This window comes from Cervus elaphus, chromosome 9 (assembly GCF_910594005.1).
Source record: "Cervus elaphus chromosome 9, mCerEla1.1, whole genome shotgun sequence".
In the NCBI taxonomy this organism is placed as follows: domain Eukaryota; kingdom Metazoa; phylum Chordata; class Mammalia; order Artiodactyla; family Cervidae; genus Cervus; species Cervus elaphus.
The window spans coordinates 39641298-39664372 of record NC_057823.1 but is presented as its reverse complement, the minus strand read 5'-3'; the positions used below and the strand labels follow the sequence as shown (position 1 = coordinate 39664372).

At 49.3% G+C, this 23075-nt stretch overlaps 1 protein-coding gene across 1 annotated transcript in view; it reads right to left on the bottom strand.

The window, feature by feature from the left end:
• CDHR2 (cadherin related family member 2) overlaps nucleotides 1–23075 on the bottom strand; it is a 50327-nt gene that overhangs the window by 20398 nt on the left and 6854 nt on the right. The window contains exons 2-11 of the mRNA XM_043912339.1: nucleotides 17232–17298; nucleotides 16888–16959; nucleotides 5331–5470; nucleotides 5169–5222; nucleotides 3775–3864; nucleotides 1191–1280; nucleotides 665–790; nucleotides 442–588; nucleotides 296–371; nucleotides 78–196 (exon numbers count right to left, since the gene is read on the bottom strand). Coding sequence (XP_043768274.1) covers nucleotides 78–196; nucleotides 296–371; nucleotides 442–588; nucleotides 665–790; nucleotides 1191–1280; nucleotides 3775–3864; nucleotides 5169–5222; nucleotides 5331–5470; nucleotides 16888–16959; nucleotides 17232–17283 — 966 coding nt within the window. The 5' untranslated portion in view covers nucleotides 17284–17298. The remainder of the gene's footprint in view (nucleotides 1–77; nucleotides 197–295; nucleotides 372–441; nucleotides 589–664; nucleotides 791–1190; nucleotides 1281–3774; nucleotides 3865–5168; nucleotides 5223–5330; nucleotides 5471–16887; nucleotides 16960–17231; nucleotides 17299–23075) is intronic.

Below are 23075 nucleotides of genomic sequence, written 5' to 3'. Positions count from 1 at the left end.
GAAAGAGCTGAGATCAAAGGTCAAAGTGGGCGTGCAGAGAGTGGGGGTGCAGAGGGGGCTCTGGCCCCCTCACTCACCGTGACCTGCACTTGCACTTCCTCATCCTCCTCCAGCAGCTGCTCTCTGTCCAGGGGACTGTTGACCGTGATCACCCCATCTTGCTTGCCAATGTCAAACCAGCCAGGCCTTGTGGAATCTGGGAAGAGGCAGCAGGAGCGGCTCCTTCCGGTGGCTCTGACAGAGCCCCCGCCCCTTCCTTTGCCCCAGCCCCAGCCTGGGGACACCCCGTTCTCACTGGAGATGCTGTAGATCACAGGGTCATTGATGCCTCTGTCGCCATCCATGGCCTCCACCCTCAGCACCGAGGTTCCCTGCGGGGAGGCACGGTCAGTAGCCAGACCCCTTCCCTACCTCTCGGCTCCCCCCAGGTGCCCAGCATACCTGGGGTGTATCCTCAGCCACAGAGGCTGAGTAAAACTCCCTAACAAACTGGGGGTCCAGGTCTGGCTTGTCGATTACAGAGATGGACACAAAGACAGATGAGGAGCACCGGATGACCTCTTGATTGTTGTACTGGCCGCCCGAGTCCTGCCGGGAGACGGGTCTCCATGAATCTGGGTCTCGGGTCCCCATGCCCCCAGCCCCCACCAGCGCCCCCACTCACACAGGCCTTCAGCTCCAGCTGATAGAAGGAGCTCTTGCTGTTGTAGTTGAGGCTGCCATTGAGGATGATGGAACCATTGGGTAGGATCCTGAAGAGGTACTCACTGCCCTCCGTGGTAGGAATGACCTGAGGCACAGCACAGTCAGGCCAGGCTGCCCCAGGATGGCTCTGCCCCCAGGACCTGCTCTCAGAGGCCTGGGGTCAAATCCTGGCTCTGCTCTTGACCTCACCAGGTCACATAACTTCTCTGATTCTCAGTTTCTGCCTCTGGGAAATGGGCGAGATACAGCCTCAGCACTCCAGGTGAGAGCGGGGGAAGAAGGGTTCGGTCTGCAGCAGGTACCCTTCTTAGGCGACTGGGCCAAATGGGGCCAGAGGGAGCCAGAGGACGGTGTGGGGACCAGGGCTGGGCCACAGCAGAGCTCCTGGTCTGCAAGGGCCCTGCAGGTTGTGTGGGAGATGCTGCCCCCTGGTGGCCACGAGGAGTGGCAGCGCCCACACTTGCATGTGGACCGTACACACTCACCTTTTCTATGTAGTATACCACGGTGCCCGCCGAGCCTGTGTCTTTGTCCGTGGCCAGCACAGATAAGACCACGGAGCCCACCGGCAGGGTCTGTAACAAAGAAAGTGAAAGTGAAGTCTCTCAGTCGTGTCTGACTCTGCGACCCAGTAGACTGTAGCCTACCAGTCTCCTCCTTCCATGGGATTCTCCAGGAAAGAATACTGGAGTGGGTTGCCATTTCCTTCTCCAGGGGATCTTCCCGACCCAGGGATTGAACCCAGGTCTCCCGCATTGCAGGCAGACGCTTTAACCTCTGAGCAACCAGGGAAGCCCCTCTGTAACAAAAGGTTTCATCAACTCTGAGTTCCAATCCATTTTCTTCATGCCCAAGCACATGCCCCCACCTGGAGTTCCAGGGCCCACAGCCCTACCACGGGGATAGTGACAGGCCTTCCAGAACCTGAAGCCCAGTGTTCCACAGATGGCCCCCTTTCCTTCCCCTGGGCTGGGCCTCTGGGGGCATCTGAACATCGGCAGGAAGCTGAGTTCCCCCTTCTCTCCCCGATGCAGCCCCCTTGCCACATGAACTAGCTTCTGATTTGCTGAGCCCCTCAGGGCCAGTATAAATGATCATTCCAGAACTCAGGTTTTGCCACTCCCCTGCTTAAACTTCCCTGTGGGTTCTCTGTAACCTCCAGCCCAGGTTGCAGACAGTACTCTGCAGAGCTGAAAGTTTCTTTCAGATGCCTTTGCCCCAGGACCTGTCCACACACTCACTAATTCCACAAGGTGGCCAGAGAGATCTCTGAAAATCCTGAACCAGACCACATCACTCTCATGCTCAAAATCCACCCAGTGGTTTCCCCATTCCACTCAGAATGTAGTCCAGACTGCCTCCATGGCCCTCTGGGGTCAGGCCCACCTCTCTGACCTCACCTGTTCCTCACACTCCACCCTCCATCCACAGCAGCTTTCTAGCTATGCCTACAACACTCCAGGCTGATTCACACCTCAGAGCAGTTGCTATTCCCTGCCTGGAAAATCCTTTTCCTGGAGCAGCCCAAGCAGGCTCCTTGACATTTAGTTCTGCTCAGATGTCATCCACCCAGAGAAGACTTTCCTGACTGGTTCAACCTAAAAGCAGCCCCTTATGTTCTTCGTTGAGCACAACACCTCTGAAATAATCCTGTCTGTTTAATGTTTTGATCATTAGTGTCTGTGATCTTCACTACAGTGTGAGCTACTGAGGGTGGCAACCAAGTCTATCATCTCCGGATATCTTCAGCACCGAGGACAGTGCCAGACACATAGTAGGCATTCAATGAGAGCCTGTTGAAGGTCTGTCTGGACCTCACCAGCCTCTTGTCTGGCCTGGGGGGTAGGGCATACCTCTCAGGTCTTTGAATCCACATAATAATGAAGATTCAGGAGTGGTGTGTTTCCTGCTTGCAGACCACTGGAGAATCTCCTCCCTGCCCATGCAGTTCAAGTCAGGCTGTCACCCTTGCTAAAGGGGAAGGCCCATGATGCAGACTTTGACAACTGGAGCATTCCACACCCTTCAATTGATGGACATGTATGCATGGTAGGTTGCTTCAGTCATGTCCAACTCTTTATGACCCCATGGACTGTAGCCCAACAGGCTCCTCTGTCCACAGGATTTTCCAGGCAAGAATTCTAGAGTGGGTTGCCATTTCCTTCTCCAGGGGATCTTCCCAACCCAGAGATCAAATCTGTGTCTCATATCTCCTGCATTGCAGGTGGATTCTGTACCACTAGAGCCACCTGTTAAGTCCAGTAAACAATGGCGGTACATGCACGTGACCCAACATGGGTCAATGGGAGTCAGCCTGGGGTGTTGGTTGGGGCCACTGAGAAAGAGACAGTCTGAGTTGCATTTCAAAGCTAGTGGGATGTGAGCCTGGAGCTGCTGGGGGGCACTTTCATCATCACCATGAGGGTGGACCTCTCCCCCAACCCAAGGATGAAGGCAACAAGAGGCACAGAGGTGCAAGGTGGAGAGAAATCTCTTCTTGATGACATGGCTTGAGTGCCTGGATCCAGCCATGTTTGAAGCCAGATATCCCATTCAAGGGACTTCCCTGGTGGCTCAGACGGTGAAGTATCTGCCTACAAGGTGGGAGACCTGAATTCGATCCCTGGGTCGGGAAGATCCTCTGGAGAAGGAAATGGCAACCCACTCCAGTACTCCTACCTGGAAAAGCCCATGGACGGAGGAGCCTGGTAGTCTACAATCCATGGGGTCGCAGAGAGTCGGACATGACTGAGTGACTAAACTTTCACTTTCTAACTTTCATACCATTCAAATGTTTAGATACATAAGAAAATCAATTTCTTCCTCTCCACCTGGGATGATCATAACTTAAAGAACTCCAATCCAGTGTGATGGACTGAAAAATGTTGCTGCAACTATTGTACATGGGGTTACACGCAACCCTCTGAATTTGGTTCTTGCGGCTGCCCTTTCTAGGAGGCACTCTTCCCAATCCTGGAGACCTGCTGACTGTCGCTGGTCCTTCCCACTCCGAGCAGATTTGTGGGATGCCTGCATTCTACACACCCACCCTGGTAAGGCAGATGTTACCTCGCTGACGTTGGCGGAGAAGCTTATGCTCTGGAAAACGGGCACATTGTCATTTCTGTCCTCTACGATCACCTGCATTTCTTTCTGTACCTGCATGTGAGAAAGCCCAGGTGAGCCCGGAAAACGTGGGAGTTTGAGAAAACAAAGTCAGGAGTGTCCGGACAGGAATGCAAGCTGGCAGAGTGTCTCAGGAGAACAATCAGGCAGTGTCTGGGGTGACTCTTTATTTGATACCATTTCAAATGCCAGAAAAGTTGCAAGTAGAGAACAAAGAACTCCTGATACTCTTCATGCAGATTTACCCCTTATTTAGTTTCCCTCTCTCTCCACATGTTTGCTGAACCACTGGAGAGTACATTAGGTCATTGAAGAAAACTAAAACATAGCGGTCTTATTGCAAGAATGTTCCTTTTAGCTTTGTTAGCCACAGAATAAAGCTGTGAACAACCTAAGTGTTGAGGAGACCAGCTAAGCACCATGGTACGTCCCTACACTGGGCTATAGACATGCAGGAAATGGGAGACTTGTGTGCAGACTCAGAAAGGCTCCAAAGCTGATTGTTGAGTGGACAAGTTGGTTTAAGACCGTACAGGCAGTAGGATTCCATTTGGGTTTAAGAAAATACACCAAAAACTACAATCTTTCTTCTATGGATGCATATATGTATGCCACTGCTTAACAAGGGATAAACAACACAGTGATGGTGGATACTTTAGTTGGGAGTGGGTTGGGAAGAGCAACCCAAGAGGGCTTGAGCTTTGTCTGAACTTTTAAAAATGCTTACAGAGAGAAAGTATTTATGAACATCCAAGTCATCTTTTAATGCGTAGGTTTTAAGGAATAGGTCATAAAGAGAAAACCCCCAACTTTCACAGACACAAGCTGTAACTTGTGCACACAGCTTATGTGTATAGCTTACATGTAACTGTATAAGCGTGTTATTGAGAAACATGAACACTGAGAACCCCATTAGTCAAAGGAGTTGAAAATGATGATCTCAGTGGAGAGAAGGTAGGGAGTTATTTGGTATCTGTTTTCTTATTAATATACATATTAATATGAATTAATAATGCAATTCATTATAACAGTAGATATACAAATATACAAACAGCATATCTACAAACAGTAGATATACAAAATAGATATACCATATATATATATATAAACATATGCATATAATTAAAACAAATTAATAGTAAATACTAAAATCTTGGTAATACTGTATGATGAAAAATGGACAAGTTTAATTTTGATAAAAATAAACATTCAATATGTTTTTTGTTAACTGAGGCTCGCTCTGCTTCTCTGAGGTCGGGACACCACTAGCCGCCGCCCCTCGGTCCCCTGTTCTCCGAGCCCGGGACCATCACCCTTCGCTTCCCCTGCTGACTCACTCGGTTGTCATGACTGTCGCTCACAAAGATGTTGATGGTGAACCAGTCGAGTGTCTGCAGGGGGCAGAGAGACAGAGACCAAGGTGAGCCTTGTTCGGGGGTCCACCAGGGCCCTCCCCACTCCCCACCGCTCACAAGGCCTTCCCAAGTTGCTTTCTTTACCTCATAGTCCAGAAGGCTGGCCAGCTTCACTTCCCCAGTATTTGAGGTGACACTGAAGAAGTAGGCATAGGAGCCACTAATCCCGTATTTCAGCTCGTCATTTTCTTGGTCCCGAGCTACCAGCCAGAAGGCCTCGGCACCTGGAGACGAGACAAGGAATGCCCAGGGTCCACAGCCACCTAGTTCAATGCTGGCCTGTCCAAGCTGCCCACAAGGCCCACAGGTACATTTAACTTCTTTTAAAATTAGGAGGGCCAAGACATCAGTGGATGTCTATCAGTGGATGAATGGATAAAGAATATGGTGGTATATATGTGTGTGTGTGTGTGTGTGTATTTTGTACATTTTGTACAAAATGGAATATTTTCAGCCATAAAATAAAAGAATGAAATCTTGACATTTGCAACAACGTGGATGAACCTAGAGGGCATTCAGCTAAGAGAAATAAGTCAGAGGAAGACAAATATTGTTTGGTGATCTCACTCACACGCGGGATCTGAAAACAGAAATCCAAGTTCACTGAGTCAGAGAACAGATCGTGCTTCCCAGACGTGGGTGAGGAGACTGATCAATGGATGAAGAGGGTCACAAGGTACAAATTTTCATATAAAATAAATAAATCCTGGGGATATAATGTACAGCATGGTGACTATAATTAATAATATTGTATTGGGTATTCAAAAGTTGCTGAGAGAGTAGGTCTTAAAAGTTCTCACAGCAAGGGAAAAATATTCTGTAACTGTGTGTGGTAACAGATATTAGCTAGACTTACTGGGGTAATTATTTTGAAATATATACAAATATATCAGTATGTTGTATACCTGAAGCTAATATCATGTTTTATGTCAATTATATCTTATTCTTTTTTAATTACAAAGAGGCCCGCAAAGGCAGAAGTGCTAGAATGGTGACTGATGGTAGGGTCAGCCCGCAGCCCGAGTGTCCCAGAGAACCAGCCTGCTCCCTCTTGCCAACGATGGCCCTTCGGGGACAGTCTGGGCAACACACCTGGAGCCTGCTCTTCTTTGATCAGTCTTGCCTCTTCCAGAAACTCCTTGGACAGCTCGGTCTCTCCCCACCCAGGCCCCCTCCTCCAGGAAGATCATCGGGCTAGAAAAATGTTGGTGTCTACGTTGTGTTTCCTCTGCCGTGAGACACGCTGTCAACTTAATACATGCTGGGATGAGGCTGGGCAGTCATTCTGTGTTAAGCGACTATCTCAAACATAAGATACATCCTGACTCAGAAATGTCAAGGTGTAAACTGATGTGGCTCTTATACCCAAAGAAATATGGGAGGTGAGTGGGTGTGTATAAATCTTTCTCTGTACACGTGTCCATGGTCACAGAAAGATGGATCAGGGAGAAAATGCTTTTTTTAAAAGTCTGTCTGAAAAAAGTCAAACGTAACAAATAATAAGAGCTACAGAAGTAAAAGACATATATTAGGTCTCTGTCACTAAACTCAAATTTTATATTTAAAATACAATGCATTTTAAAAAGGCTGGGAAAAAAAAGTCTGCCTGACAAAACTAAACTATTAAACAGTGTTAGTGTCAGGAAAACAGGTCTTATGCAGGATGGAGAGTGACCAGAAGGAGAGAGGGGGGTTGAGGCGTAGGTGTTCCTGGCGGTTGAAGTGAAAGTGGCTCAGTCATGTCCGACTCTTTGCAACCCCATGGACAGTAGCCCATCAGGTCCCTCTGTCCATGGAGATTCTCCAGGCAAGAATACTGGGGGTGGTTTGCTGTTCCCTTCTCCAGGGAATCTTCCCAACACAGGGATCGAACCTAGGTCTCCCGCATTGCAGGCAGATTCTTTACAATCCTAGATACCAGAGAGTTACATGTGGGAATTCAGTGTAATTCCTGGTACATTTACATATACTATACTTCAAAATAAAAGGTCAAAATAACATTTTTTTAAAACCTAACTGAAAATGCTTTCTCATCCCTAGAGAGGTATGGAATTCATCTCAGAAAGGAAAAAATTGCCCTTTGGTTTAAGAAAGCCCAGAGAGGGGCCCCAGGGTTATAGGAGAAAAGACCCTTGGACTTCCCTGGTGCTACAGGGGATAAGAATCTGCCTGCCAATGCAGGGGACACGGGTTTGATCCTCGGTCCGGGATGAGTCCACACTCCATGGAGCAACTAAGCTTGTAAGCCACAACTATTGAGCCAGCCTGCTGCAACTACTGCAGCCTGTGTGCCCAGAGCCTGAAGCCTGAACACCACAATGAAGAGTAGCCCCCTCTTGCCACAACTAGAGAAAGCCTGCATGCAGCTACAAAGACCCAGCATAACCAAAATATATAAATAAGTAAATTATATATTTAAAAAAGACCCTCCTTTGGTCTGGCTGAGATCATACTTGATTTTAAAGGGTTACCCAAGAGAATGCAGATCATGAGGGCATTTGGATTACATGTATTTGTGACATTTGTTTGGAAGGGTGTGTGTATGTGTGTATGTTTATCTATGACTAAACAGCTATGAAAACATATGTAAAATATCATTAACACATATATACTGCTTCTCTGCTGCATTCATAGATATCAAATAGTTTAACCTCAGCCCAGTCCTCCAGGGAGGATTATGCCATCTTGGGATGTAATAAGACTATCACCTCCCTCATCTTGGGCTCTAAATCTTTATTAATATAATTCTTATGCTGTCCTGACAACCACATGCAAATGGATATAGCCTTTGTGGCTGCAAAGCCCATCGCCCACCCTTTCTTCATGTACCCAGACCTGGGCTTCTGGATCCCAAGGCAGACTCTGGATTTCAGCTTCCTTGATGCCATCTCTTGTGTCAAGACTAAATTGTTCCCCAGTATTTCCAACCCCCTTTTCTCTCAGACTAATAGGATCCCAGATTTTGAGCTGGGCACATGGGTAACTAAAATAACAAAGCCCTCATTTCTCCAGTTGCCTCTCAGCTAGGGCATGAAGCTAAGTTCTGGCCAATGAGATGTGAGCAGAAGTAATGTGTATGAAATCTGGAGCCCTGTCTTTAGGAGAAAGAAGTGAGCCTTCCTGGCCCTTTCCTCCCCCAAGTTCTCACTGGAATAGGGTGTGACACTAGCCTTCTGGGACCCTGTGGGTGAAGTCCATGCCACAGGGCAGGCAGAAGCTAGAAATGGAGGGAGGGTCCCTGACACCCAAAGCAGAGAGCAGGAACCAGCTTAGCTGAACAGACCCTCCAACAGCCCTGAACTCACTGCTCTAGGAGACTATGCAAGAGAATAGTAAACCTTGACCTTGTTTATACTTCTGTTATTTGGGGTCTGTTATGTGCAGCTAGGGCTTCACTGGTGGCTCAGACAGTAAAGAATCTGCCTGCAGTGCAGGAGACCTGGGTTTAATCCCTGGATTGGGAGGGTCCCCTGGAGAAGGGAATGGCCACCCACTCCAGTATTCTTGCCTGGAGAATTCCATGGGCAGAGGAGCCTGGGGGCTGCAGTCCGTGGGTCACAAAGAGTCATACACGACTGAGCAATTAACACTTTCTGCGCAGCTCACCCTATATCCCAGTGAATACAGCCATCTATCATTTCAGCTTCTTCAACCCCCATCCTGCCTGCTGGGAATTTGGCATCCAGTCCCTGTGGCTTCATCCAAAACAATGGTTTGTGAATATCATTCACTCCTGTGCACTGCCAAGATCTTTACTACCAACCATGTCTCATTATTTATGACCCACCTTTTAATTGACTTACTATTTTATGTAAATACATTTACTTTAGAAGCGAACTTTAGATTGTTACTGAAGGAGTCTTTTGGGCCTAGAAAAGAGAACAACAGTCTCAAAGGCCCCTTGCTGAATCATCTAACTTCGGAGAAAACAAAGCATAACTTTAGTTCCATCCTGATGCTCCAGGCCAGCTGCATCTATCTGGGACTTATCACCCCCTGTCCGGAAACCTACCACCCCCTACACCCGCCCAGAAGACTTATCACCCCCTGCCCAACTACAAGTGTCATCTCAACAAAAGAATACTCAAAATATCCCACTTGATTGACGTTTCCCTTATCGCTTCCACAAACCTCCCTATAAGTATGAAGCCTCCCTGATCCCTTTCGGCGCTCAGCCTGGTCATTAGGCCGACTGTCGCCCCTCCTTGCCTGAATAAAGGTAACCTACTTCTGTTGAGGTCGTCTTTCCTTTTCTGCCTCGCCGGAACCATGCCTTACATTTTTGGTGCCGAAACCCGGGAGGGGGCGAGGCACTCGTCTCACTCTCTCTCACTGTCCCTCCCTCTCACTGTTTTCCCCTTTTCCCCGGAGTCTGGGAGCGCAAACATCCTCCGAGCTCACTTCTCTGCCAGGGCTCTTAAGTTCCCCTCGGGGACGCCTAGTGCCTTCGTGAGCGGTGCAAGTCTTGTGCTAAGACTTTATTGATGATTTGCGTACCCCCAGGCCTCGGCTTTACCCCCTTTTCTCTCTCTCTCTGACGACCTCCAGAATAGGGACCTCTTGCCATTCGACCGCTCTACATGCAACACTCCACTCCAGCCGGCCCCTAGATTAAGGTAAGATCCGATCCGGACGGAGTTCTAGAGGCGCCCTAGAATTCAGTCCTCTCCGGGTCCCAGGGACCCCCGGCCCAGGGCCACTCTGTGGGCAACGGTGGGGGACGCTCCACCTCAACACAGAGCTCTCTTCTCATAACTCCTATTGCGACTGCGGGTGACGACTCGAGTTCCCAATAGGAGCCTCTGCTTGCCTTTCAATTATGGGGTCTGGCCACTCTGTCCCAAAAGATTCCCCTCTGGCCTGTGTTCTCAAAAATCTCAAACCACTCTCACTCACTGAACTCAAAGCTAACCGCTTAAAGCAACTCTATACACAGATTTGGCCTCAATATCAATTAGGCAATCAAGACCGCTGGCCTGAGGTCGGCACATTTGACTTTAACATTCTCCAGAATCTCACTGACTTCCTTAAACGGAATGGCAAGTGGTCGGAGATCCCCTATGCCCAAGCCTTTTGGGCTCTTCGGAGCCTATGCCGGGCCTGCTCCACTCACGAAGTCCTTCTATGCACCTTGCCTCCCAAGCAAAAGAGCTCTTCTTCCTCAATTAACCGCAGACCGCAACTTTCTGCACCCCCAGAGTTTGACCCCGCGGACGAGCCCCCTCCCTACCCGCCACCCCGCCGCCCCTCTCCTTCCCCTTCATCCAACTCACCTACTGGCACTGAAACCTCTCCTGACTCCCCCTCCCCCCTTCCTTCCCCCCCTGCCACACGGTCACGTACCCAGCACATGTTTCCCCTAAGAGAGGTCGCAAGACCAGAGGGCCCCACCCGAGTCCATGTGCCGTTTTCATTGTCAGATATGAGCCAGATAGAAAAAAAGTTAAGATCATTTTCTGAAAATCCTACCAGATACAGAAAAAAATTCCTGAGGCTCTCCCAGGCCTATAACCTCACATGGAGTGACGTATATTATATCCTAAATGCCACTCTCACCCCAGATGAAAAAGACCGTATCTGGCAAGTGGCAAAAGCCCATGCTGATCATTTACATAACCAAGACCGGAACAGCCCAGTTGCTGATGAGGCGGTGCCTCAGTTAGATCCCCACTGGACTTACCAGCCCGGTGACCCAGGTATCAGGAGACTCAATCATATGATCACCTGCATTCTAGAAGGAATGCAGAAAAATACTCATATCCATGTCAATTATGATAGAGTCAGGAAAGTCACCCAAGGGGCAGACAAAAATCCAGCCTTATTCTTGGCACGCCTCACAGAGGCAGTCCAAAAGCATACCAACCTAGATATCACTACCCCTGCTGGGTTACTGTACCTTCATATTCAGTTCATCAGCCAATCTGCCCCTGACATCAGACGCAAGCTTCGCCAACTAGAAAAGGGCCCTGAGACCCCCCAGAGAGACCTTCTAGAAGTAGCCTTCAAGGTGTTCAATAATAGAGAGGAGGAGGCTAAGAGAGAAAAAGAACGTGAGAGAAAAGCTAAATATGCCCTTTTGGCAGCAGCAATTAAAGAAAGAAATCAGCCTGGCCCAAGTCATCCCAGAACGGGTCTTAAGACTCCCCCTGGACCCTGCTTCCGATGCAACCAGTCAGGACACTGGGCAAAGGCATGCCCAAACCCGCGGCCCCCGACAAAAGCATGCCCAACCTGTGGCCAATGGGGACACTGGAAGATGGACTGTCCCCGGGAGTGCCCTGGCACCCCTGGGGAGGTCCCCACCTCCCAGACCTGGAGAGTGGAATGTCCACAGGGACGCCCTGGCGCATCTGAGGAGATCCCCACTTCTCCCCGGAACCCCAGCCCAACTCTACAAGAATTGTTCCAATGATGGGGCCCGGGTTCCAGCCCCCCGGCCCGTGTCTTGAACACAAGCTCGGAACTTAGGGTAGACGGGGTAGTGGCCGGAAAAAAGACTTCTTTTATAATAGACACTGGAGCCACTTTCTCTCTCTTAACTTCCTACTCTGGCCCAACTCAAGACTCAAAAATCACAATCAAGGGGGTCTCTGGAGTTCCCCTAAGGCCAAAAATCAGCCCTCCATTACTCTGTCAATTTGGAAAATCAACCCTTATACACTCATTCCTTATAATGCCTCAGTGCCCAATGGCACTTCTAGGGAGAGATGTGTTATCCAAATTGGGGGTCTTTATTACCATACCCCGCCTCGATACAGTCTCTATATTCTGCATGCAAATGGCACCTGGACAGTCCCTATCCCGCACCCCTGACCTTCCCTTAGATCTACCTGCCTTAGACCCCCAAGTCTGGGACACTGATCACCCCTCAATAGCCAAACATCATCCCCCAGTCCACATTATCCTAAAAGACCCCTCGACTATAATCACCCAACAACAGTATTCTCTCACCCCAGAGGCCCACAAGGGACTTAAGCCTATCATAGACCGTCTTCTTCAAGCCTCTATCCTAATTCCTACCCATTCACCACACAACACCCCTATTCTGGCAGTAAAAAAGAGACCAAACTCTTAGAGACTGGTCCAGGACCTGAGAAAAATCAATGAGGCTATTATGCCAACATTCCCAGTAGTCCCTAATCCTTACACCCTTCTGTCTACCATACCCCCGACTGCAACCCACTTCACAGTATTAGATCTCAAAGACGCTTTTTTCACCATCCCCCTCCACCCCCTCTCCCAACCTCTTTTTGCCTTCACCTGGCAAGACCCCGAGACTCACGTTTCCCAACAGCTAACATGGACAGTTTTCCCCCAGGGGTTTAGAGACAGTCCTCACTTTTTTGGACAGGCTTTACAAAAGGACCTACAGACTCTCAACCTAGCCCCGAGTCATCTCCTCCAATACGTAGATGACCTCCTCCTTTGTAGCTCAACCCAAAAACTCTGCCTCCAACATACTGCCAAACTCCTTGGGGCCCTAGGATCCTGGGGTTATCGGGTATCCCAATCTAAGGCCCAAATAGTCCAGACAAAAGTCACCTACCTGGGACTTTCCATATCCCATCAACAAAGAACTATTCCCCCAGATAGAATCCAGGCCTTAATTAACTGTCCACTTCCAAAAACAAAAAGAGAACTCCTGTCTATCCTCGGCCTCCTAAATTTTTTCCGTATCTGGATCCCCAACTTCTCCCTCATTGCAAAGCCGCTCTATGAGGCAACTAAAGGATGTCTAGATGAGCCCCTCTTTAATCGTTCCTCGCTGGCCAATCCTCTTCACCAACTCACCCAGAGCCTCCTCCGAGTGCCAACTCTCCACCTGCCAGATCACACCAGACCATTCTTTCTCTTTGCACTTTCCAACCAAGGACAGGCCCTGGGGCTTCTATGTCAGCGGGCTAGAGACACCTGGGCTCCCATAGCCTATCTATCAAAACAGCTAGACATGGTGACCAAGGCGTGGCCTCCCTGCATACAGGCCATGGCTGCATCGCAGCCCTCGTACCCGAAGCAAATAAACTCTCTAGACATGCCCCTTTAACAGTCTGTTCTCCACACACCTTCCGAGACTTGCTGTCACATCGGGCTTTCCTCTCCCTTCCCCCTTCCAGGGTACAGGTCCTACATGCCTTTCTCCTCGACCCTCAGCTCTCATTCTCCCCCCGCTCTCCCCTTAACCCCGCCAGCTTATTACCCATGTCCTCTACAACAGACTCCCTCTTACATAGCTGCAGCCTAACAGTAGATCTTACCCAAAACCCCTTCCAACATGTAACAGATCAGCCCATCCTAGACTCAGACACCCCACACTGGTTCGTTGATGGCAGCTCTCAAAAATCCCCGCCGTTTGCAGCAGGATATGCCATCATCCAGGGAGACCTTCGTCACAATCATAAAACACAGACAATTGAAGCTTCACCGCTGCCACCTCACACCACCTCCCAACAGGCAGAACTGATAGCTCTCACCAGAGCTTTAACTCTGGCTAAAAATCTAAGAGTTAACATACACACAGACTCCAAATATGCCTATAACATACTTCACTCAAACATCCTAATATGGAGAGAAAGAGGTTTCCTAACCCAAAAGGGATCCCCTATTATTAATTCAGACCTGATTCACAAACTTCTAGAGGCAGCACTCTTAACAAACAAAGCCGCTGTCCTCCACTGTAGGGGACATCAAAAGAGAAGTCTCATATCAGCCTACAACAATGCTGCAGACCAGAAGGCAAAGGAGATAGCACTGTCCCATCCTTCCCTCCAGTCCCCTGTCATCTTAGCTCTGACTCCACCCGACCCTCCCACCACCAGAAAAATCCTCTCTTATCTACACTCACTTTTTCATCCCTCATCCAAGACACTCCAGCAGTTCCTCCGTAACCACTTCCCCATATCCAATACTGACCAACAATATTTAGATAACCTTACCCACTCCTGTCAAACATGTCAACGTACTAACCCCAATTCCAACCTTAAACCGACATCCTTTCCAACCCATCAAATGCGAGGCAGCCTCCCAGCACAAGACTGGCAGATAGACTTTACTCATATGCCCCCGGTCCGGAGAGTCAGATACCTACTAGTCCTTGTAGACACCTTTTCGGGATGGGTAAAAGCATTTCCCACTACAAACAAAAGAGCCCACACAGTGGCCCAAATTCTCCTCACAGAAATTATCCCCAGGTTTGGGCTGCCTTCATCCCTACAGTCTGATAATGGCCCAAAATTTACATCCAAGGTCACCTAACAACTTGTCCAATTCTTACAGATACCCTGGAAATTTCACATTCCATACTGTCCCCAGTCCTCAGGAAAGGTAGAAAGGATGAATAGAATAATCAAAGAAACCCTTACCAAATTAACCCTCGAGGTACATCTGGATTGGACTAAACTTTTACCAATTGTTCTCCTCAGAATACGGGCTTTGCCCAGAAAGCCCCTCGGGCTGAGCCCCTTGGAGGTGATGTATGGAAGGCCCATGCTCCCTCCTGGACTCCCCCCGGACCTCCTCCCATACCAAGCTTCCTACACTCCCCTCTGCTGGCGCAACTCCGCAATGCCCTCTGGAGAGACGTCAACCACAATCTGCCTGCCCCTGACCCCCAAGCCTCCCTGCCCCCTTTACAAATTGGGGACATGGTCTATCTGTCTGATAGTCCCCAGGGTGACCTAACCCCAAAGTGGCAGGGACCATTCCAAGTCATCCTCCTTACCCCAACTGCAGCCGAGAAGGTCACCTCCTGGGTACACCTCTCTCTTCTAAAACGGGTCACCTCCAATCCTGCGCTACCCTCCTTAAATGACACCTATCAAGCCTCCCTCACAGGACCCACCTCCTTAAAATTCACCCGGCGACAACCCCTGTCAACCATCGGAGAGGACACTGAATGACCTAGACTCTCTTCAACCTACAACTGTTCCTGACCCAACTACTACAAGACCTCTGGATCAGCGCCCCGACAGGAACCTCCTTCAAAGACCTGACTACACTGGTGTCTCAACTGTGGCTCCAGGGAACCTTCTATAACCTGACTCCAGACAAAATTGATTTCTTTACTCTCATTCTCTACATCATTCTACATCCTAATGAGCACTGTTCCTCCTCAGATTCAAATAACCATCAACTTGGGGCCTTCTGCCCCTCGCCCTGACTGGCCTCTCCCTGTCTCTCTAACCATAACTGCACTCCTAATCTTAATCCTTGCTATAGGCCTAGTAACTGTCTCCCCTCAGGATGTTCTCACCGCAGAAAAGGGAGGGACCTGCCTTTTCCTAGGAGAAGACTGCTCCTATTTTGTTAATGAAACGGGCATAGTCCAGGGCTGAGTCAAAGAACTTAGAGACAGAATTGAACGCCGCAGGAAAGAGTTACAAAACCTTTACATTCCCCAAAACCTGTTCCAACAGATACTCCCTTGGTTGCTCCCTTTCCTGGGACCATTGGTACTTATCATTCTATTCCTCTTATTTGGACCCTGTCTCTTTAATCTCTTTCAAAGGTTTCTCCAAGAACGGATTCGGGCCATCTCTCAAAATCAGGTCAAGACCATTCTTCTTCTCGAGAGCCTCACCTCAAGCTCAGAAAAAAGAGACTGTGGGCCCTAGGACGATCCTCCATTCCAGACCCAAAACCATCGCCCCTATCCAGCAGGAAGTAGCCAGAGAGATACGGCGCCCTTTTTCCCTTTTTTTTATGATTTCAGGGTCTGGAATGAAGGAGTCTTTTGGGCCTAGAAAAGAGAACAACAGTCTCAAAGGCCCCTTGCTGAATCATCTAACTTCGGAGAAAACAAAGCATAACTTTAGTTCCATCCTGATGCTCCAGGCCAGCTGCATCTATCTGGGACTTATCACCCCCTGTCCGGAAACCTACCACCCCCTACACCCGCCCAGAAGACTTATCACCCCCTGCCCAACTACAAGTGTCATCTCAACAAAAGAATACTCAAAATATCCCACTTGATTGACGTTTCCCTTATCGCTTCCACAAACCTCCCTATAAGTATGAAGCCTCCCTGATCCCTTTCGGCGCTCAGCCTGGTCATTAGGCCGACTGTCGCCCCTCCTTGCCTGAATAAAGGTAACCTACTTCTGTTGAGGTCGTCTTTCCTTTTCTGCCTCGCCGGAACCATGCCTTACAGTTACTGTACATGGAAAACCTGTCTCACTCGCCACAGATGGAAGGTAACTCTACAAAGACAACAAAAGCAAAGCAAAGGTGTCGACTTCTGGTGAGATGTGTCCGTGAAAGGCTCTGAGCCTCCAGTCTGCTGTCTGTTTAAGCAAAAAAAAAAAAAAAAAAAAAATAGCAAGGGATGGAGGGAGATGAGCAAGTGAGAGAGAGAGAAGAAAAATAATGGTACCAAATGGATACTTTCTCCCTGGGAAAATCAGAAAGCCTGAAAGAGATGGGAAACAGGAGAGGTGTTCTCTTGGAGTGGGTCTTAATTATTTGATGCTGTGTGAGGGTCTTTGACCAAAAAGCTGAAAAGAAGAAACTTCTGGTACAAACTCCCTTCGGGCCATCTTTGCCCCATGAGGAGCTGTGGAGCAGCAGGGGCGGGGAGCAAGCCCACAGGGGACCCCCGGGCCCTCTTCGGGGTGAGGGTTGAAACGATCTGGGCACAGGTACTCACCCAGTGGCAGGTCTTCGGGCAGGCTCACTGCCGACATGTTGGACGCGAATATTGGGGCCGTATTGGCTGCCACTGCGGGGACACAGGGTGCGGGAACATCTGGACACCTCTGGAAAGACTGAACCCCATCTCCCGCCATGGCAGCCCACACCAGTCCCGTTGGCCAGCCTTCAGCCCAGCTCACCAGTCTGGGGCTGGGTTCCTCCCCAGGCCTCCCCAGGGCAGCCAAGCATAGAGCTGGGCCGTAGGAGCTAGGTTTTTGCTGATGGAGCAGCAGCCCGCCCTACAGAGGGTTCTGCTGAGGGCCCCCAGGTTAGCGCTGATGGGAGAGGGGAGGTACCTACCAGACACCCCAAGGGCAGGAAGCAAGAGGCAGGACAGCCACGGCCACCCCATCGTGTCTGGAGGGACCTGCGGGAAGAGACGTCAGGAAAGGGGCCCCTGGACCCAGGCCTCCCTCCTCTGGTGGAACTTTGTCTGTGGGCCCAGCCCTGGCCCACTCACCGCCATCACTCAGGGCTCTCCCCCAGGCCCCTATCAAATTCTGCCCGTTTGCCAGATGTGCCTGGGGAGGGGAAGGGGGCCGTGGCATGAGAGGAGGGCAGGGCGGCTGGGCCTGGTCTAGAGCTTCAGCCTGAGCTGACCCAGAGGTCACTGCCCACCGTGGAGCAGGCAGGGCCCCAGGTGTACTGAATGCATAATCTCATTCCTACAACGACAAAGTGACTACTGAAGAACCAAGTCTGAGAGAGTAGGGGGCTTGCCTGAGGCCACAGAGTCAACGTCAAGACCACGCTCTGAACACAGGTCTCTTGGACTCCAGAATCCATCCCCTCAACCACTACGCTGCCCTGCCTAATTGAAGTGTCCGAGCTAATAGAGCCCTTCAAAATCAGGGGCCTAGAGAGGGATGGTGACTTGTCCAGGACCATCCAGAGACTCTGTGGGTGGGCAGGGTCCTTTGTCCTACTTGCTGACACAATCAATTGCTGCCTTGGCATCCTTTCTCAAAGTGTGCTCCATGGAACCCCAGCCCTGGAAGAAGCCCCATAGCAGACGGGTTCCCTGGTCAAGTCAGTATGGGAAGGACTCTGGTCCTCTTGCTGACTGGGAGCTGGGCAGGGACCATTGGAAGACTCTGCCTGGCCCAGTCTTCTTGGTCGCCTTACGTTGCAAGCTGTCCTTCATCCAGGAAGAGGGGGACTTGGATTCACTATCATCAGGAGATGCCTGAAGCACCAAGGTTCTTTCACCCCAAAAGATGATGGATTCCAAAGCCAAGGGAAAGCAAGATAGTTCCACAGATGTTTCTTGCTCTCTGTCAAGAAAGTGTGCTGCATGTCTGCATCTGTGTCATTGTTCCATAAAACAGGACATTGTACTGTATAGCCTTTTACACCTTTTGAATTGTGTGCTAAGTGAATGAGTGAACTTTTCCAAAGATAAATCGAAGCTGTAAAGTGCACAAAACTATGGCTGATTCATGCTGATGTTTGGTAGAAACCAATGCAATACTGTAAAGCAATTATCCTTCAATTAAAAATAAGTGCATGCGTGTGTGCTAAGTCAATTCAGTCAATTCAGTCCTGTCTGACTCTTTGTGACCCCGTGGACTGTGGCCCACCAGTCTCCTCTGTCCATGGGGATTCTCCAGACAAAAATACTGGAGTGGTTTGCCGTGCCCTCTTCCAGGGGATATTCCCAACCCAGGGGTCAAACCCACATCTCTTGCATCTCCTGCATTGTCAGGAGGGTTCTTTACAATTAGGGCCACCTGGGAAGCCCTAAAAATAAATAAATAAATAAAAGTAAAAGTACACAAAAGAACACAGTCATTGTCAGGCACCCTAACTGGGTCTCAGGCAGCTTCCTGTCTTGCCCCAGTGTGGCTGAGGCCAGTGGCCTGCCATTTTTCCAGAGGAGCCTGGCCCCAAAGCTCTGGGAGAACCACGAGGGAGGGACCCCAACCCACAGTGGACTCCCTATGACAGGCCCTCCGTGAGGGGCAGGATGGCTTCCAGAGCTGAACCTTGACCAGAAACCAGAAAGCCTCTCCCTCCCACCACCCAACCCTCCTTCTGAGTTCCCACCTCAGGGACACTCACGTCCCCATCACCTTGATGCCCCCTCGCCTGAATGCCCTGCATTCAATCCAATTTCTGCATCTCTTACATTTATTCTCCATCCTACATCAGGCTTCTTCTCTCCCCGGCTCAGCCCTCCTCAAGGGCTCCTTCCCTTCCTTCTCTTTAATCCAGTCCTCTCAACCAAAATTATCCCTCCTCACTTCCTTTAATCACCTCCCTCCCCTGCTCCAAACCTTACAATGGCTCCTTTTGCCAAACTGCACAAAAAGGCTTCACAGGGACCATCCGCACCCTGACTGCCACCACTGCCCCCCACCGCCCCCCGCCGCCCCCCCGCCGCCCCTGGCTTCCTCTCTAACCACACCCTGCCTCCCTCCCTCACACCTCTCCCTACAAAGACCACCCCACTTTCCCTCACTCTGCATATAAAGAGTCCTCTTTCTGGAATGCCCTTCCTCTCCTTACTGCCTGGTCCTCCCTGGTGAGCAGTTCCAAGGTTATGTTCCCTCCCGACACTCCTGCAATGTTCCAGGGAGGAGCTGAATTCCTGTGCCAGCCCAGAGACCTCATGAGGTGCTGCTCAGATCCCAGCCTGAACCCTGTGGCTCTCAGGGCCCATTATCTTTTTGCAGATCAGCCTCTCCCTTTCAGACCAGGAGAGATGTGAAGGCAAGGTCCAGGTCTGATTCATCTCTCTGATCCCAGGACCGAGCCGGGGATGAGCCCACAGCAAGCTCATGGGGCACTTCTGGATTGAATGAATGAGTGTGCCAGTGAATCACTGTAACCCCAGCGGCCTGACGTGGAACACACCTGAGAGAGGGGCCAGGTGTGAGAGGTAAGCCTATAGGCTAGAGAGCTTGGGTGCAAGTTCAGTGTAATCTTGGGCAAGTGAGTTAACCTTTCTGGGCCTCAGCTCCCCCATCTGTAAACTGGGAATAATAATAGCACCTACAGTACAGGGTCTGTGGGAGGCTTCCACTGTGCCTGGCTCAAAGTAAGTGAATCAAAAACATCAGCAATTTTTTTTTTATTATTATCATGGAGGAATAAAGGCACACCCCATATTCTGCCCTGGCCAGCCTTGGTCACTTCATAAGCCCCTCTCGGTCAATAGCCCTGAGACGGCCAGAGGGACCCTGGCTCCAATCTGGCTACTATCTTCTGGGCTTGGCTTGCTGAAACCTGCCATAAAGTTCCAGCCTGAGCCTTCCCCCTTTAACTCAGAGTTATGTTTGCCCCCACTTTGCCCAGACCTGCTGAGGCATCGACAGGGTTGGTAATTTTACATATCTGCTAACAGGACTTACTGAATGGTCCAGTGGTAAAGAATCCACCTGTCAATGAAGGGGACACTGGTTCAATCCCTGGTCTTGGAAGATCCCACATGTTGCACAGCAACTGAGTCCATGTGTCAGAACTACTGAGCCTGTGCTTTAGAGCCCAAGTTCCGCAACAAGAGAAGCTACCACAATGAGAAGCCAGGGCACTGCAACAAAGATTAGCCCCCACTCACCACAACTAAAGAAAGCCCACGCAGCAACGAAGACCCAATGCAGCTGAAAATGTGTATATATATGGAATAAAGAAGTTGTATATTCCATATATACATATATGGAATATTATTCAGCCATAAAAAATAATGAAAATTTGCCATTTGCAATAACATGGATGAACTTGGAGGGTATTGTACTAAGTGAGGTTTCAGACAGAGAAAGACAAACACTATATGATATAGAATTTATATAGCATTTTAAAAATAAAACAAACTAGTGAATATAACAAAAAAGAAACAGATACAGGGACCAAACTAGTGTTTGCCAGTGGGGACAGGTAAGGGGAGGGGCAAGAAAAGGGTAGGAGATTAAGTACAAACTATTAGGTAGAAAATAAATAAACTAATAGGATATATTGTACAACACAGGGAATATAGCAAATATTTTGCAATAGTTAGAAATGGAACATTGCCTTTAAAGATTATGAATCACTATGTTGTATACATGAAACGTATAATATTATACATCAACTATATCTCAATAAAAAAGTAAAAATCCTACATGGTTTATGATTAAGACATCTGGGCAGGTTCACTGACTTTTCAATAAGAATATTGATTCTATTGTGCCAGTTTCCAGACCCAGGTCTCATGATCTTGGGAGTTTCCCCTTCCTGCCTCTTGGAACATTCACTCTTGGGACTCAGCAGCCATGCTGTACGGGATCCCAAGGAGCTCTGTGAAAAGGTTCATGTGGAGAGGAACCAAAGCGCCTGGCCCACAGGCCCTTCAAGCTCCCGCTGAAGGGCAAAGCCCACCTACATAAGCAAGCCATGTGTGGGAACCACCCTGAAATGGTCCCTCCTCCTCCACGAGCCATCCCTGCTGAGCCCTGTCCAAATGGCAGATTGCTCAGCATAATAAATGACTGTTGTTGCTATTTGCCAGTGAGCCTTGGTGTGGTTTGTTTTGCAGGAGTAGATAATGGGAACACATCGGGTGGAGTCTCTGAGGAGGTGAAGAGTCAGCAGAGATCCGAGGGGTGAGAAGAGATGCTGTGTGAGGAGTGGTGGAGGGAGGCTCCTCCTAAACAGGGACAGTTCAACACCATCCTTCCTCTTGAAACCCCATTAAAATTATGGTAAAGAGTTTAGAATTGGAATGAATTGATGAGAGACTATCAAGCTAATGATAGTTTGATAGATTGATGAGAGATTATCAAGCTAATGATGGTTCAAACCAGAGTAAGGATGGGGGTAAGCAGCACCCACAGGCAGTAAAGTGAAAGTCGCTCAGTCGTGCCTGACTCTTTTCAGCGCTATGGCCTGGAGCCCGCCAGGCTCCTCTGTCCATGGGATTCTCCAGGCAAGAATACTGGAGTGGGGTGCCATTTCCTTCTCCAGGGGATCTTCCCAGCCCAGGGATTGAACCCAGTTCTCCTGCATTACAGGTGGAGTCTTTCCCGTCTGTGCCACCAGGGAAACCCAGGAAACAAGCTCAAAACCACAACAAGCCTGCAGGATGGAAGGTTAGGACGCTCAGAAAGCAGAGGTGTGGAGTGGCCTGAAGGCAGAAAACTGGTTGCATGAGAAGCAATTCAGATTCTGAATATTACTTCCTCATCCCCACCCTAGAGCACAGGGAGGCTGCTTCCTGGGGAGTTTGAATCAGACAGATCTGGATTCAGGGACCCTTGGCCTGGTGGAGATGGGGGCACCAGAGCAAGACAGGGCGTTAAGTGAAAGAGCACACACTCAATTGTGACTCCCTCAGCTCCTTTCCCCCAATCAGTCCCAAGAGCACTGACCAATATGACCTCTCCCCCAACAACCAGAAATAAAAGATTAGAGAACGCTGACCCACCTAAGAGAAAACCCCTACAGATTCTGAAATGTGGGGCCTCTGTTGGATCCTTCTACACCCAGGAAGCAAGTCCTACCCACAGGTCCCCTGTCAACTTTGTGGAGTCTCCTTCTTAGTTAGAGCCAGGGTGCTGTACTGAAAACTGCCATGTTTTCAGGAATTTTGCAAACTGATCGGGATTATGTCCACAGCTTGAAATCAGCAGGGATGGAAGTATTTACACCATGGAAACAAGCAAACACATCAAATCACGGAAACCCACTGAAAAACCCAGACACTGAAAAACCCAAACCAAATCAAACAAAAATACGAAAATAAAGCATCCTGAAATGTGAAGTCAATTGGGCCTTAGGAAGCATCACTATGAACAAAGTCAGTGGAGGTGATGGAATTCCAGTTGAGCTACTTCAAATTCTAAAAGATGATGCTGGTAAAATGCTACACTCAATACGCCAGCAAATCTGGAAAACTCAGCAATGACCACAGGCCTGGACAAGGTCAGTTTTCATTCCAATCCCAAAGAAAGGCAATGCCAAAGAATGTTCAAGCTACTGCACAGTTGCACTCATCTCACACGCTATCAAAGTAATGCTCAACATTCTCCAAGTGAGGCTCCAACAGTATGTGAACTGAGAACTTTCAGATGTACAAGTTGGATTTAGAAAAGGCAGAGAAACCAGAGATCAAATTGCCAATATCCGTTGGATCATCAAAAAGGCAAGAGAGTTGCAGAAAAACATCTA